We start from the raw sequence: 15223 nt of genomic DNA, 5'->3' as shown, positions 1-15223 counted from the left end.
TTCCCAGACGAAGGCTACGCAGTCTAAGGTTTGGAGCAGAGACAGTTGATATTATGTATACAACAAAATATACCGGTAAAAAGTAGTGTTTTAAGCGGGTCTTGCACAAATTTTTTTGTGGCCGAGAAAAGCGAACGAAAAAAAACATAGGCAGATCGAGATTTTCAAACTAAAACGTTGACATATTCAAATGCGTATTCTACTGGCAAACATGGACGTATTCTAATACTCTACTGGCAAGCATCGGCATAATCCGATATTTTACTGGTAAATATGGACATATTCCGATATTCTACTGGCAAACATGGACATATTCCGATATTCTACTGGCAAACATGGACATATTCCGATATTCTACTGGCAAACATTGAGATATTCCGATATCTTACTGTCAAGCAAGGACATATTCCGATACTCTACTGGCAAACATCGGCATAATATTATGGTCTACTGGCAAACATCGACATATTCCGCTATTCTACTGACAAACATCGGCATATTCCGCTATTCTGCTGGCAAACATCAACACCGATCCTCTACTGGCAAACACCGACACATTCCGATACTCTACTGGCAAGCATTGAAATATTCCGATATTCTACTTGCAAACATCGGCAGATTCCGATACTATAGCATAGAGTTTTCCCAATTCTCTCTTAGGGAAAACATACTCTACTGACAAGCATCGACATATCCCGGGGGTGGATTTATCATCAGTGATAGCAACCTCTGGAATTTTTAGGTTGCCGTCAAAGTGATCCGATAGCTTCTTATTGTTTGAGTTGAAGTGCTGACAGAAAAACTTAGAACCAAATGAAAACCAATACAATGGTATTGCAGTAGAAAATACATACATGTACAGTGGCGTAGGAAGATGAAACGCAACGGGGGGCAACGGTTCTCAATATTTCGTAGAACCCCCCTCCTCCCCCTCGCGCGCCCAGCTACCACAGGATATACTTGATATATTCTTTTCATATATCATAACATATAATCTTTGTTCACATCTATAGACAGTGACGTTGCTATTAGGAAATTAATGAATACGCAAATTAGCGTGCGAGTTTGGGGGTCCAGGGTATCTCCTGGAAAAAATACGATTTAGAATGGCTGAGATGAGTTTTACTATATAAATTACGATTTAGAATGGCTGAGATGAGTTTTACGATGAATTTTGATGAATTTTCGAGCGGGTCCGGGGGTCTCAACCCCCCCCCCCCCCCTTTCCCCTCCGAGAAAAAAATATTACGATTTTGTATTTGGATGATTTTTAAGCCTTATAAAAACGGTAATTTTTCGATTACAAGTATTTTAAGAAACATTTTTTTGAAATAGTATAATCCCTTGATGGACATTTTTAGTCTAGTTCGTGTGTATTGAATTTTCATTATTAAAAATTTGAACATTACGAGCTTGATCGTTATAGGAAACGCGCCGCGCAGCGGAAAATTTTCTAAAACGAAGTACAAAAATGTGCAGGAGAACCCTTTTTCAAATGTGCATTTTAAGAACATTTCACTCGGCGAAAATGGGGGACAAAAAGACATGTTTGACCCCCCCACCCATCCTCGATACTCCAGGGGTTCCGATCACTTACGATCTCTACACCCCTGGACTATCTCATAGTGAAATTGAAGGCAGCTCAGCTGAAGATATTTGACCAATCACAGACCAGCAAAGATTTCCTTTGAAGACTACAGAGAGAGCGACGCCCAACTTCAAAGCCACATAGTCAACCACAGTGTACCGTTATACGGTTCTTTTGATGTACATCAAAGGACTAAATTACCTGTTCTGTTCTGTTGCCTCCAGTTTTACGATGAGATAGTCCAGGGGTGTAGAGATCGTAAGTGATCGGAACCCCTGGAATATCGAGGATGCCCCCCCCCTGTCCTGGGCAATTGCCCCTCCCTGGGTTCCGATCACTTACATAGTGAAATTGAGGGCAGCTCAGCGGAAAACATTTGATCAATCACAAGCTAGCAGAGATTTCATTTGAAGGCCTAACATCAAAGCCACACAGTCAACCACAGTGTACCGTTATACGGCTCTTTTGATGTACATCAAAAGACTAAATTACCTGTTCTGTTGTGTTGCCTCCAATTTTACTTTGAGATAGTCCAGCCTGGTGTTCAGAAAAGTAGATCGTAATTATTTAATTCAATGATGCAGCTGAAGGTTTAAGATGTCCCGAAATATCAAACTCTGCGTTGTGACTTCGAATTCCTTGTCGGGCGCTTTCCATAATGATGTTACCCCGTCCCTTCTCTCTCTCTCTCTCTCTCTCCTTGTCAAAATGTTTTAATTTAAAAAAAAAAGGTTCATCGAAATCTACGACAAGCAAATAAGATAATTGTATAAGTGTGACATACTAGGTAGATCTTTTAATTATTAGGTCACTACCAACCTAGTAAATCAACAAAACGCCGAACAGCTAACTACGGTGTCTAAGAAGACGTAACAGGTAACTACTGACACATCCTCGATATTCCAGGGGTTCCGATCACTTACGATCTCTACACCCCTGGACTATCTCATAGTAAAACTGGAGGCAACAGAACAGAACAGGTAATTTAGTCCTTTGATGTACATCAAAAGAACCGTATAACGGTACACTGTGGTTGACTGTGTGACTCTGATGTTAGGCGTCGCTCTCTCTGTAGTCTTCAAAGGAAATCTTTGCTGGCCTGTGATTGGTCAAATGTTTTCAGCTGAGCTGCCTTCAATTTCACTATGAGATAGTCCAGGGGTGTAGAGATCATAAGTGATCGGAACCCCTGGAGTATCGAGGATGCTACTGACAGTAAGTTTGTGTTTTTAATTTTGAAACTGCACTGTAGCATATAGGTCGAAAATATACATTAAGGATCTAATTTATCAAAATCGATGAATTATACATTTATCAGATATGAATCGTAAAGTTTGTGGAACTCCGTCGCCGATTTCCTCTCATTTTGATTGCAAATTGATGTTGATTGGATATTGGAAGGAGCAGGGGGCGGTACTGTATCCGTCATAAGGGAGACAACTCCTACAGTACTTAAAAGTACCGAAAAAAAAAGAAACAAATTCACTCGTGTAAAACGCAAACCTAATTGATGTAAACAATGAAGTATAACGCATTAAAAATGACTTTTCATCGAAATAAATTTATAACCAGCTATATTTTGTTAATTTTTAATGATTTAAACGGCTTATTTAGATATGAGGTAAGCGACAACGTATCGTCTGCACTGCGAAAAAAACCTCACACAAGTCCTGAGAGAACGTCAACGTCGTGACCATGGATTGGATTGCTTCTTCTTTGAATGGCTGCTGGAATTTGTTATGGGAATTTGGCTCAAATACTGGTAAAAGGCATAGTGATTTTAGATTATAGTTAGTATCGTTCCACAACTTTATTAGGCCTTCAATGAAAGTTTTAACAGCGGGATATTTGATTCCTGTGTTTGTGTTTGCACAAGAGATTGGCGGCCTGTCTTTTAATAGTGCCCGAATATATTATATGCCCCATATATACAATTATTTATGCTATACATTATTGACAGAATGTCAAATTCCAGTGATGATAGCTTTTAAATCCGATGGAGAGGATATCTAGTTAACTTAACGCCATCCTCGATACTCCATGATCATCCATGGGTTCCGATCACTTACGATCTCTACACCCCTGGACTATCTCATAGCAAAACTGAAGGTAGCTCAGGGGAACAAATCTGAACTAATCACAAGTACACCAAAATACTAAAAGACCTGTTTTGTTCTGCCTCCTATGAGATAATCCAGGGTTGTAGAGAAGGTATGAGATCGGAATGCCTGGAGTATCGAGGATGACTTAAAGTACAAGTAACATAAAATGTAGTGTCAATTACTATCGTCATTTTCAAATTCTCCAAAGAATCTGAATAGCCTTAAAATTCAAGAGTCTTTAAATAGTCTAAATAATGAAATGTTCATTTTAGCAACTGTTAAATTGGTGTATCTTTGGCTGTCTGAAGCATGCCTAAACTTCAGAAAGGAGCTTTGGGTTTCAACAGATGTGCTGTGGATCCAGCTTGGTGTTCCTGTAGCTATGAGCTTTATTTTTATCATGTTTTTATTGCTGAGGAAAGGTAAGGAAAATCCATCAAAACATTAACTTAGCATTTCTTGACCCAATTTATTTTGATGACAGACATGATTTAGGTAGAGTACTACATGAGTAGGTTCTCTCCTTCAGATAAAATCAAAGATCATGATTTAAACAAATATTTCATATAACAGATTTGTTCAGTCATTGTTGGATGTTAACACACTAACTGTAGGTCGGTGGTTTTCTCTGGTTACTCCAGCTTTAATAAACACATTTCAAGTTTAGGAGATCTCCTTAACCTGGTATGTTCTTAAATGTGGCTGTTTATAAAATGCCAATATTATATGAAATAATAGATGAATTATAAATTATACTCTATTCTTTAAAGTGAATAGTCGGGCAAAGAAAACCAGTCTAAATGCGTTCATTGGCCTTCCAAAAGTTCTCACATATTAATACGACGGCCAAGTTCTGCTTACGTTTCCCAGTTCTGGCCATTAAAGTAAAGGAAAGTTGAAAGCATTGAAAGCGAGGCTGCGTGGAAATGTAACCACGGACATAGTCAGCCTGGAGGATGTTTTAGGATTCCTATACTTTAAATTAATTTCTTCGTACGCAGACAGATTTTGGCGAGAGATTTTATTTTTCTATTTCATAAGAAATTATACTGGATACATTCACACCATTTTTACTGATTTTAGCCATCCTTGCCCGACTGTTCACTTTAATTTACTTTACTGTACAAAGATTATTTTAAAGGGAAACAAATATGTTTGAAGGACAGTCCAGGAAAAAATATATTAGACTTACATATCTTGAATAATGATAATATATTTTTTTCTGGACTGTCCTTCTAACATATTTGTTTCCCAATATTCATATTGTGTTTCATCTAAAGGGGAAAGCACCAGATATTCTCCAGTGAAGAACATTCCAGATGTCTCTAGTTGCAGTGTTTTTGATCTGGCCAAGTTAAGTATATATATATATATATATATATGTTTTTATTGTTTTATCATAAAGAACTATTAATCTCGCATATATTACAATCTAATTTTGATAAAATTACAGCTTAGTGAGTATACTATAAAATAATTTAGAAATGGGTTAACATAAAATGCTATGCATGTATATTTATATAAATTTAATATTTTGGTACAAAATACAGATAGACTAGTATAATTTTAGACCATATCTTTAAGTCTAATTTTATGGACAAATGTAGTATATACAGTAAAACATGGTTATAACGAACGTCTAGGGACCAACAAAATATAATCCTTATAAGTGTAGTTCGTTATACATGTATTACAGATATATAATGGCAAACTTAACTGGGAATGAAAATTGCTACGTTATAAGCACAAATTTGTTGTAAGCATGTTCGTTACAAACATGTTTTAGTGTTAAACAATTTGATATTCTTCAATCTTGACCACCAGCAGTTTGATAACTATCATCTGTTACATTTTAGACTGCCTACCAACCTGGTCACACAGAAGCTATCAAAATGTTGGTGGATCAATTTGGTTATGATGTGAACTATATCATCCCTTCCACAGGTCTCTCCTTATTCTTGGTGGGTTATGCACAAATATTAAATACATGTACCTGAAACTTCCCAGCTCCCACCCCGCAAAAAAAATCAAAAAAATCTAAGAAAGATATGATATCAGGTTGATAAAGCAAATTCTTGTTGTAAAAGACAATTAAAGGCTCACTACCTTTCCGAAACGGCTTTTTTATTTTCAAAATGGAAATGTAAATAATCTTTTTAGAGTCGCAAAAGTTATAAGCTTACAGTTAGTAATACACTTATCATCACCTTCTAAACAATTTAATTTAAATAAATTAAATGTTAATTTTCATAACATGTGTCGTTTTATGTTTCACATTGTCGTCCTAATTACCACGCGTTAGTTGACTATCACTCTGCCAGATGGCAAAACAACGAAATAAATCTTCAATGTTAACATCGATTACACAGAGAAGGTCGCATTTGTTTGGTGTTGTAATCTTATCTTATGTCATCGATATAATTCTTATTATGTTATAATTGTTTTTAAGAAATTTTTAATTTTTGTTTCAGAAACATAGTAGGCTTTTAACTATGCTTGTCTTAATGTTTCATTTTTATTGCTGTTTGAAATGTATCCGACATTTTCCACAAACAGACTTTTACTGGTAATATGAAACACTAGCTAAGTGTAGTATTAACAAAATCAAAACATTCTCTATCCATGAGCACATCTTTAATTATTATCCTCACAGTCGTCATCCTCGATACTCCAGGGGTTACTATTACTGTCGTTATATCCACCCCTGGACTATCTCATAGTGCCCTGGATGCTTATTTGCTCAAATAGAGTAATGTAATTTATACAAGTTACTCTATATAACAGTGCACCTGTCTCAGTGGAGAACGAGCTGCCATCCTGTACATGTTGAAAAAAGGTGAGTTTAATTTCAGATTAGAACTTTTACGACCCATGACTTCAGCATAATTATTATCAAATAGTCTTGCAGTTGTATGCAAATTCTAGTATGGATTATGAGTTATGTGTATCAATGTGAAAATGTGTAAGTCAATACTCTCCAATTTGGGATGTCAAAAGTATAAATCATAAGTTGTGTTGAAGGTCAAAATTTGTATCCCCCATGTTCCAATTAACGATACCGATCGATGTCAAAATTTTTATCCCCCATGTTACAATTAACGATACCAATGTGACAACCTATAAATCATGAGTTGGATTGAAAGTCAATTTTTTTTACTCTCCAGTTTGAGAATAAATTATGAGTTGTGTTGAAGGTCAAAGTTTATCCCACAGGTGCAGATATCAATATAACAAGTCGAGATGGGGATCCGCCTCTCTATCTGGCCACATTTGGTATTCTGAACTCGGCTGCACCTGAAGTAGCAGTCCTCACCGATCTCATAGAAGCAGGTAGGACATATAGTGCTGACAATACTGTATTTGCCATAATTAGCGCCCCCTCCCTTATAAGTGTCCACTCCAACCTTATTTTGGAGGAGTTGATGTGGCTAATCTTTTATGGCTGACTAGAAATATAAAATATCAAAATATAAACTTTGTTTATTTTACAACAATTACGAATCAAGTTGTACAACTTATATAAATCACTTTCGATGGCCCGGATGAAAATGCACGAGGAGTCTTTGAGTGGGAGGAAACCGGAGAAAACCCACATGATAGGGTAGGTGACCCCTGAATTTTTCACGTCCGTGCGGGGAATCGAACCCCGGCCAGCTAGGTGAAAGGCTAGTGGCTTAACCACTACACCACCTGTTTACCTTATGGCTGACTAAGCGTCGTGAGCACTAATTATGGTGAAGACAGTATGTTTAATTTGTGGAACTTTGACATAAACCAATCTAATGACACCATTATGGTAGTATGCTTGTAGGGTGATAGATGATAAAGATGAATAATGTAATTGTGTTGATAATAAGTATAGAAATGATACAGTGATTTTATGATGAATGATGATGTGTTTGTTGACCACTGATGAGGATAATAATCTTATTGATATTATATTGAATGATGATGTAAGTGTATATGATGATTAATGTTATAAGGATGATGACTCATGATGATAATATTATATTCATGTCATGTTGAATGCGGAGGTGAGTGGGTCGATTGTGTATGATTATCTTGGATGAGTTAAACAATATATTAGTATGCTTAATTAATGACGATGTGAGTATGAATGATGATCTTTGATGAGGCTGTGGGATGTGAATGTGATGGTCAATTTTTGAGGATGATTATAATACATGAAGATGGCAATATATTGAAATTATGCTGAATATGATGTGAGGAGGTTTGTATGGTGTGAGTGAGATAACCATGTATCTATGTAAAATCTTTGAAAATATAATAAATATATAAAAAAAAATCTAATGACACCAATCTTCAAGTTTATGTGTGAGGCATAATATGTATATAATAGGTAGAAATAGTAGAGCTGAAAATGGGCATCCTTGCTTAACCTACTAAGTTCATGAAAAAATCCCTGGCCTAAAAGGCATAAATTAGCCAAATAAAAAATCATCTTTTGTAATTTTTACATGCAATTATTATCTTTGCTGCATGTGTGTATTTTTAGGTCACAAAAAATAAATAAAAAAAAAGTTTAACAATTAAATGAAATAAAGTAGTGTGTATGATCTATAACATTTCATTGGTAATGTATAACAAATCAAGAAATTTGAGAATTGACAAAATCATCTGACTTTGAATATTAAAATTTGCTAGAATAATACATATTTAATGATAAATGCCAAGTTACTCTGTGAAGTACATTTCTGCTGGCTATTTTGAACTCTGATAAATTTATCATAATGATTCTATGAATTTCTACAGGTTGTGATGTCAACAAGGGAAATTTCAACGGTTACACCCCTTTGCACAGAGCTGCCAATAAAGGAAATATTGCTGTCATCAAATGCCTTCTCGCTTATGGTAACATCATTTGATATTTGGCAATTTTTTTTGAGAGATAAAATTTTCATTATTTATTGATACCTTTAAAAAGACTATTTTCAGAATATTTTATATACAAAAGGAATTTTCATATACTGTTTTTCAAACATAAAACAATCTATGTAATCTTTGAAATGGAGGAAATAAACAAATTTAAAGTGAATAATACGAACAAATTCACAGTCATAGCAAGAAAAAAAAAACCCACTTCAAAAACAAAATATACAAACAAAATATTTAGGATGAATTCTTTACCATGCAGGTGCTGACCCATACCAGGCAAGCAAGACAGGAGTTCTACCTATTGGAAATGCCATCAATTCTGGTAACTATCGGTGCATCAATTGTATCGGTGACAAAAGAAATACCCGTATACTTTGTGATTATATATAGTTGGCTGGTTGATTATATTAACATCCTTTGAACAGCCACTGTCATTTAAGGACGGCCTCCTGTGTGTCTGTGTGTGTGCAGCCATAGAAAAGAGTAAGCTGTATGTTGTATGTTTTTTAGTTTGGTTTTATTTAACGTCCTATTAGCATCTAAGTAATTTAAGGATGTGCCAGTTTTGAAGGAGGAAAGCCAGATTACTTGGAGAAAAACAACCAACAGATCAGTTTCTGATTTCAGTTTGTTTTGAAAAATTGGGGCCTGATTACGAGTAACTGAATACATGTACTTACACAAAAACATTTCAAAGTAAAACTTTGAAAATGATTTTGTTCTAATAAATACAATATCATCAAGTTTTCATTCCTGTTTTGCAATAATTTGAAATAACAAGATTCCACTGATGTTGTTGACATTATTTCAGGAAACTTGCAGGCGGCGGAATACCTAGATATCCATGTCCACAATCCTCATGTTTGGGAGGTTGTCGATCCACATACACCTCCAAGGATACAGCTAGGCCTTCAGAGTCCTCGACGGAAACACCTCATCGAGTCGTCTAGACCCAACAGATCTCTGTCCTCAACACTCGTCTTTAATTAAGTCACTTGAAAAAGTCTAATGGGACCTTAATCTCCGGGAATTATACACATCAAGATCGCCTTTGGTCTGGCATTGTGTATCATACAGTTTACACTTTCAACTTCTCAAATACTAGGTTTATAGACCTATATTTGGCCTGTACCGAGATCAAGCTATTTCAAATTTGTTCAAATGGATTGACCTTGACCTTTCTCTTAAGGTCATGTATTATGATATCTAAATGAATATACTGATTAAGGGGCCCAGGAACCCGATTCATCTATAGTATGCTGGCATGAAGTGCTTGATATGATCTTGATCTTCATTTGGGCCCAGGTAATACTAAATAACAAGTATATATTGACAGGTTGTAAAGGTTGGGACAAAAAGGAAACTTATCGTTTTCAACATATCGTAACTCAGGTGACTGTTAAACCCCATGAACCTCTGCAACTGTGTATTTATCTCCAGGAAGCTTGGTTTCTGAGTCCTCTTTCTTAAAACTAATTTATTATTATTTAAAAAAAAATAACAGCTGATGTCCTTTAGAAATCTTCGTTGAAGATGAGGTGGCATTATTCAAAAGGAAAGAAGGCATAGCAATGTTTAATGTGCCATGGCCCATGAGTACGGAAAGAGTTGAAATATGGCCGACTTGTTTTACGAGTTTGTTTTATCTACTACTTTTGTCCCTCAAGTCAATGTTGGTGCACTATAGGCACTGACTGGACTAATTTACATACCTGATAACGTTTGTGCACGGAATGAAATGACATTTAAAGATGATATATATTTATGTAATTTCAGCAAAAATTTAAGATTACAAAGAGTTCCATTCCTGCCGGCGATTCTAGTACTGCATCAACGTTATGGAGTTAGTCTCAGTATTACATAGTATGTGAATTAATTACATTACAAAAAATAATGTACTGGTTTTTTGTCTGTCTGTAATTGACTTACTGAAACAATGAGCTGGTGAAGGATAAATAAACACAAGTTGTTTTTACAGGGATTTTTTTTATTGTAATGTACAATGGAACAAGCTTATCAAGTTTAACATCACTGTAACCTAACATATTACAAATAATTAATAACTTGCAGCAGGGTTTCATTTCAATGCCATTTCAAAATCAAACTTACATGCTACTTATTCATTTTGCTTTTAGGGGTTTCCCCAATAATTTAAATTATTAGGTTTTTGCACCAACCCCATTCATGTTGAAATATATTTAAAATATTCTTTACACATTTAAATCTTTTCAAGCCAGTCATATAGATATGAACTTGTTTCATTGTTCATTTTCTGTACATATGTACATTTAATATATCCTTATCTAAATATAATAGATGTGAAAGTTAGTGTACAATGTTCCTCAGTGACAATTAACTGCCAAAGATACTATGTTTAATTGTTAAGCTTACATAGCCGACCTGAAGCACACAATTGATAGAATGTATTGCAAATCTAATGGGAATTTTAGGAGGGGAAATATGGATATGGAACTCAATTTTCGTTTTGATGTTTGTTGTATGTATCAATATGTCTTATTCTGTCAATGCATAAGGCTTTTTATAAATTAAATTTAAATATCCACCTTCATCCCAATTCAATTTAACTACATTCGCCCCTGAAGACACATTTAGGCTCTTCTAGATTAAAGACTAGACCAGTCCAATATGAAATTTCAGGGGTATATGAGTAAATAACATATTTAAACACATATTCAAAGAAATATTTCAGGACATATGTAGTACCAATGAGGAGGATATTTTACTGGAAAAGCCTTGTTTGAAGATTTGGTGAAAATATATTTGATTTAGACTGAAGTTATAAACTAACAAATTGTCTATATTTAAAAATCAATACAAGTTTATAAATGCTGTGGCTTTTAACTTGAAAAATCAGAAATTCCCATAATTTTGTTTTGACTATTCAAAGCTATTTCATCTAACAACATCAAATAAGGAAACATTTTCCAAGAAATAATCTCAAGATATGAAAATTTATGTATTAAGGGCACGCATCCTATTATCTTTTTATAGAATGTTTACAACATGTTGCCCCGACATTGAAGAACATATTTATAACTAAATTATAATAACAAAAAATATTATAGCAACAAGAAATCAATTTAACAACTTTAAGGTACATGTACCGCTGGCCAGATAACATACCGGTGAACACTGGTGTCTTTAGGATCACAGAACAGTGCACTCGTACTGAATTTATAGGAATTCAACATTTCCTGTAAGTGCAAATATTGAAATATAATTTTTCTGCACGTGTAAACTAAGAAAAATCAAAATTTGCAAGTGCCTAGTTGAAATGTCAAGGATATTGGTGCTGGAAGTTTATAAGAATTCAGATTATTTCATGTGAATTGTAGATAGATCTATACAAACACAATGTTCTGGTACTCATTGTTAACTCTAATGATGATTTTTAATAAAGAACTTAAATATTTAATTAAAATCTTGATACTTCAGAGTCAAATAAATCATATTTCTGAAAAGTACATTTTTGTTGTGGTTTGATCTATCAACTTTATCAAGAAATCCACTAAAAATCCTCAATTATAAGAAAAATTGAGATATTTCAAATCTTTACATATTTGATGTACAAATCTGAATATGGTTAACACTGCTATATTACTATATCGTAATTCAATAACTAATTTGACCTTCTTAGCACACATATCATTTACAGTGAGAATGGTATATACAGTCGAAACTCGCTATCTCAAAATCGTTTGACTCGAAATTCCGGTTGTATAGTCAGTTATTTTTGCAGTTCAAACAAATTTAAATACGAAAATAAAATCTAACAAACTAAAACAATCAAGATAATATTTGTTTTATGTTCTTTCTCGAAATTGCAAAAGTATCATCCCTGCAAAAATTATCGACTAAAGTATCAAGGCATTGGAAATCAATAATTTTTTGTGCGCGTTGAAAAATATTTCTCTATGATTCTGTAAGAGAAAGATTTTGAGCTACAACATGTATGAATAAAACCGTTTGAGAAATTATTGAATATGTTATAGATATTTTGTATCTTTGTTCTGTAAGTGCATGAGAAAAGACTAGTTAAACAATGTGATGAAAAAAACAGGACAGAAAAACACAAAGAACAGAAATTTAGAAATATTGCTGGTGGAACATGAAGTTAGTTAAGGACAATTTAAGGTCAATTTGTCCCAGCTTCCGGTGGTTGTAACGCCAATATTCTGACATTATTTTGCGATGTCACAATCACCGGAAAGTGGGACCTATTGTACTTTGTCATGTTGTTTAAAAAATTCAAAGCTTCTCTATTAACATTGACATAAAATATACATTGTACTGTCCCATGTGATCCAACAATACAGTAAAACATGGCTATAACGAACATGCTTACAACAAATTCATGGCTATATGTTACGTAGTAATTTTCGTGTTTGTCAAGATAACTATAACATATTTTTAATAGTACATAACAAGGTTATCAAAAAGCAATTTCGTTGGGTCTCCAGCTGTTTGATATAAACATGGTTCACTGTATGCCAATTTAGCCCAAGTGGCTTTACCAGTTCAATTCTTAGTGGTATATTGAACTATTAAAATACATGATGATTAATTAAGATTTCAAATGAGCTTATCACAAAGCGATTTCATTGGGTCTCTAGCGGTTCGTTATAAACGTGTTTTACTGTATGCCAATTTAGCCCAAAACTGGTTTTACCAGCTCAATTTTTAGTGGTGTATTGAATTATATTTAAATACATAAAGAGTAACTAGATTTCAACTCTACAAAAAATTCTGGTTTTTTTTTTTTTGGTAACCATTACTTTGGATTGTTTTTTTCTATTTCCCTGGCCAATGAAATACATGTACATTTTTGTATACATAAACACATATATGAGTTGTATAATTTAAGAGAAAAAACAAATCTCTGAAAATGGATATTAAAAAAAATCCTTTCTATAACAATATCCTATTGAACCAGACTTCTGAGAGCATGAAATTGATTATCAATGAGTGACAGTAAAAAGGATTTCGTTTCCTGGATATTTAAATACTAACTTATTGCAGAATAAAAAGTGATATTCATCAAAAATATTTCGGATGAAATCATATTAATATTCAATAAGTATAAAGTATTGTTAAATCTCTACACTTACCAAAGTTTTTAACAAAAAAACCTTTACCTTGTCCCATGAATGAATAATATGCATGGAAAACATCAACATGATTTCATAAATATGTGCACATGCTAAGTATCTATTTATTATAATATACAAAGACACTGTTTAATGGGGGAATGGACCTTGGTATTGTAACAGTGTTGATATCGCCACTGATATCATATCGATCTGGAATACTACCAAACATGTTGGTTTTCATCCACAATTATATTTGGTATTGTTTATGATGTTCAAGTGCAAGTGCAAAAGCACTGACTCCTAAACTACAGCACTTATTTCCATGGCAACTAAAATTTTGCATTTTCATCACTAATGATTTTTTTATACAACAATTTCATGTCGTAATCTAGCTCTATATAGATTTCTATGTTTCTAGTTAACCTGTATTTGAAACATTTTTATGCGAATTAAATTTTCATGATTTCTTATTGTCTGCAAAATTTAAACACATGTGGAAATAAATTGGTATTCAAGTTTTTCCATAAAGGTTTCACACGAAATTGGTTTTATATTTCTACTTTTTATTGATTCACACAGGATCTATGAGAAATGATGGTTAAGTAATTGGTTTTGTAAAAGTCCTTAGTTTTCCAGCGAGAAAAACATGTAACATTTACATATCGAAAAACGCTTTTCATTTTGAATACATATACTTGTATTCCTTTTTAAAGGAATACATACTTATATTCCTTTTTATCCTTCATATCCAACCCTGTGATGCTAGCAACTTTAAATGAATACACACAGGCAAGATGACCACATACAGCAATTTTCCATAAAACAGGGGTGGATGGTACCGCAAGCTGAAAACAAGCAGAACTGCAAAGAGCTGCCTCGACGGCCACAAAAATTGTTCACTAATTTCTTTGGGTTTGGCCATTTTCGTGTCAGATGACCGAGGCAGAGGCTATTATACCCGATGTCTGTCCCAAAGGGTAAGTCTTCATGTATGATTATCACAAGTGAATTGACGAAGCAAGTCTTGAGAGATTTCTTCTAGCTTTCACCATGTCCAATATTAGCTACGAAACATTCCGACTAACCTCATGAAAGACTCTTCCTGGCACACAGACAGACACTTCTGTCACCAAAGCAAAGGTGATCAAGATTGTGTAGTGTTTCCTCATTTTGTAATGCATGTTCCACACTTAAGATTTTGTGCATCTGAGTCGCAGCTGTGAGCAAGGACTATGTGAGGGGGTGGGGTTAACTAGGGAAGTGGCCAGCTACACCCTTTGACCAAAGTGTGTTGTTACATTTAGGTTTCACTTTGTCATGTCAACACAAAGTTATCACTAGAATATAATTTGTGCTGATTTACAAACACACACATTCCTAAGGTTAATTTGTGCCAAATTGAAAGTTCTGTGGAACTGCCATATTCTGAAACACATATCCTCCTCGTTCTTCTATTTTCTTTGATTCTGAAAATGTAAGAAATTTTCATGAAATTCTAGAAAGTGAAAGTTTTTTTAGCATAGCAG

General features: G+C 34.2%; 2 protein-coding genes across 6 annotated transcripts in view; one reads left to right on the top strand and one right to left on the bottom strand.

Annotated features, from left to right (window-relative positions):
• The first annotated feature begins 3208 nt into the window (after positions 1 to 3208).
• On the top strand, positions 3209 to 10756 carry LOC138330144 (sex-determining protein fem-1-like). Of its 5 annotated transcripts, none has more exons than XM_069277555.1 (9): positions 3209 to 3350; positions 4038 to 4112; positions 4971 to 5044; positions 5547 to 5651; positions 6475 to 6526; positions 6904 to 7020; positions 8464 to 8562; positions 8846 to 8908; positions 9398 to 10756. In XM_069277555.1, exons 1-9 carry the CDS (start codon positions 3284 to 3286, stop codon positions 9574 to 9576), a joined length of 831 nt encoding a protein of 276 aa, XP_069133656.1. In that variant the 5' UTR covers positions 3209 to 3283; the 3' UTR covers positions 9577 to 10756. The 5 variants fall into 5 exon arrangements, with proteins under 5 accessions (XP_069133656.1, XP_069133654.1, XP_069133653.1 ...); XM_069277553.1 differs by having other exon boundaries at positions 3999 to 4112; XM_069277552.1 differs by having other exon boundaries at positions 3963 to 4112.
• The window catches only part of LOC138330146 (importin-7-like), a 34371-nt gene continuing 29700 nt past the window's right edge, over positions 10553 to 15223 (bottom strand). Inside the window, 1 exon segment of the mRNA XM_069277556.1 lies at positions 10553 to 15163. Coding sequence (XP_069133657.1) covers positions 15081 to 15163 — 83 coding nt within the window. The 3' untranslated portion in view covers positions 10553 to 15080.

Source organism: Argopecten irradians, chromosome 8 (assembly GCF_041381155.1).
Source record: "Argopecten irradians isolate NY chromosome 8, Ai_NY, whole genome shotgun sequence".
NCBI classification, from domain to species: Eukaryota; Metazoa; Mollusca; class Bivalvia; order Pectinida; family Pectinidae; genus Argopecten; species Argopecten irradians.
The sequence above is the reverse complement of the archived record's forward strand: the minus strand, read 5'-3'. Positions and strand labels throughout refer to the sequence as shown.

What these genes read in the sequence shown, in the direction of transcription:
- LOC138330144 (XM_069277551.1), top strand. Translation starts at nt 3,309, where the DNA reads ATGGCTGCTGGAATTTGTTATGGGAATTTGGCTCAAATACTGGTAAAA. An exon ending in GTGTTTTTGATCTGGCCAAG is followed by an intron (nt 5,045 to 5,546) that starts TTAAGTATATAT and finishes GTTACATTTTAG; the next exon opens with ACTGCCTACCAACCTGGTCA. An exon ending in TGGAAATGCCATCAATTCTG is followed by an intron (nt 8,909 to 9,397) that starts GTAACTATCGGT and finishes ACATTATTTCAG; the next exon opens with GAAACTTGCAGGCGGCGGAA.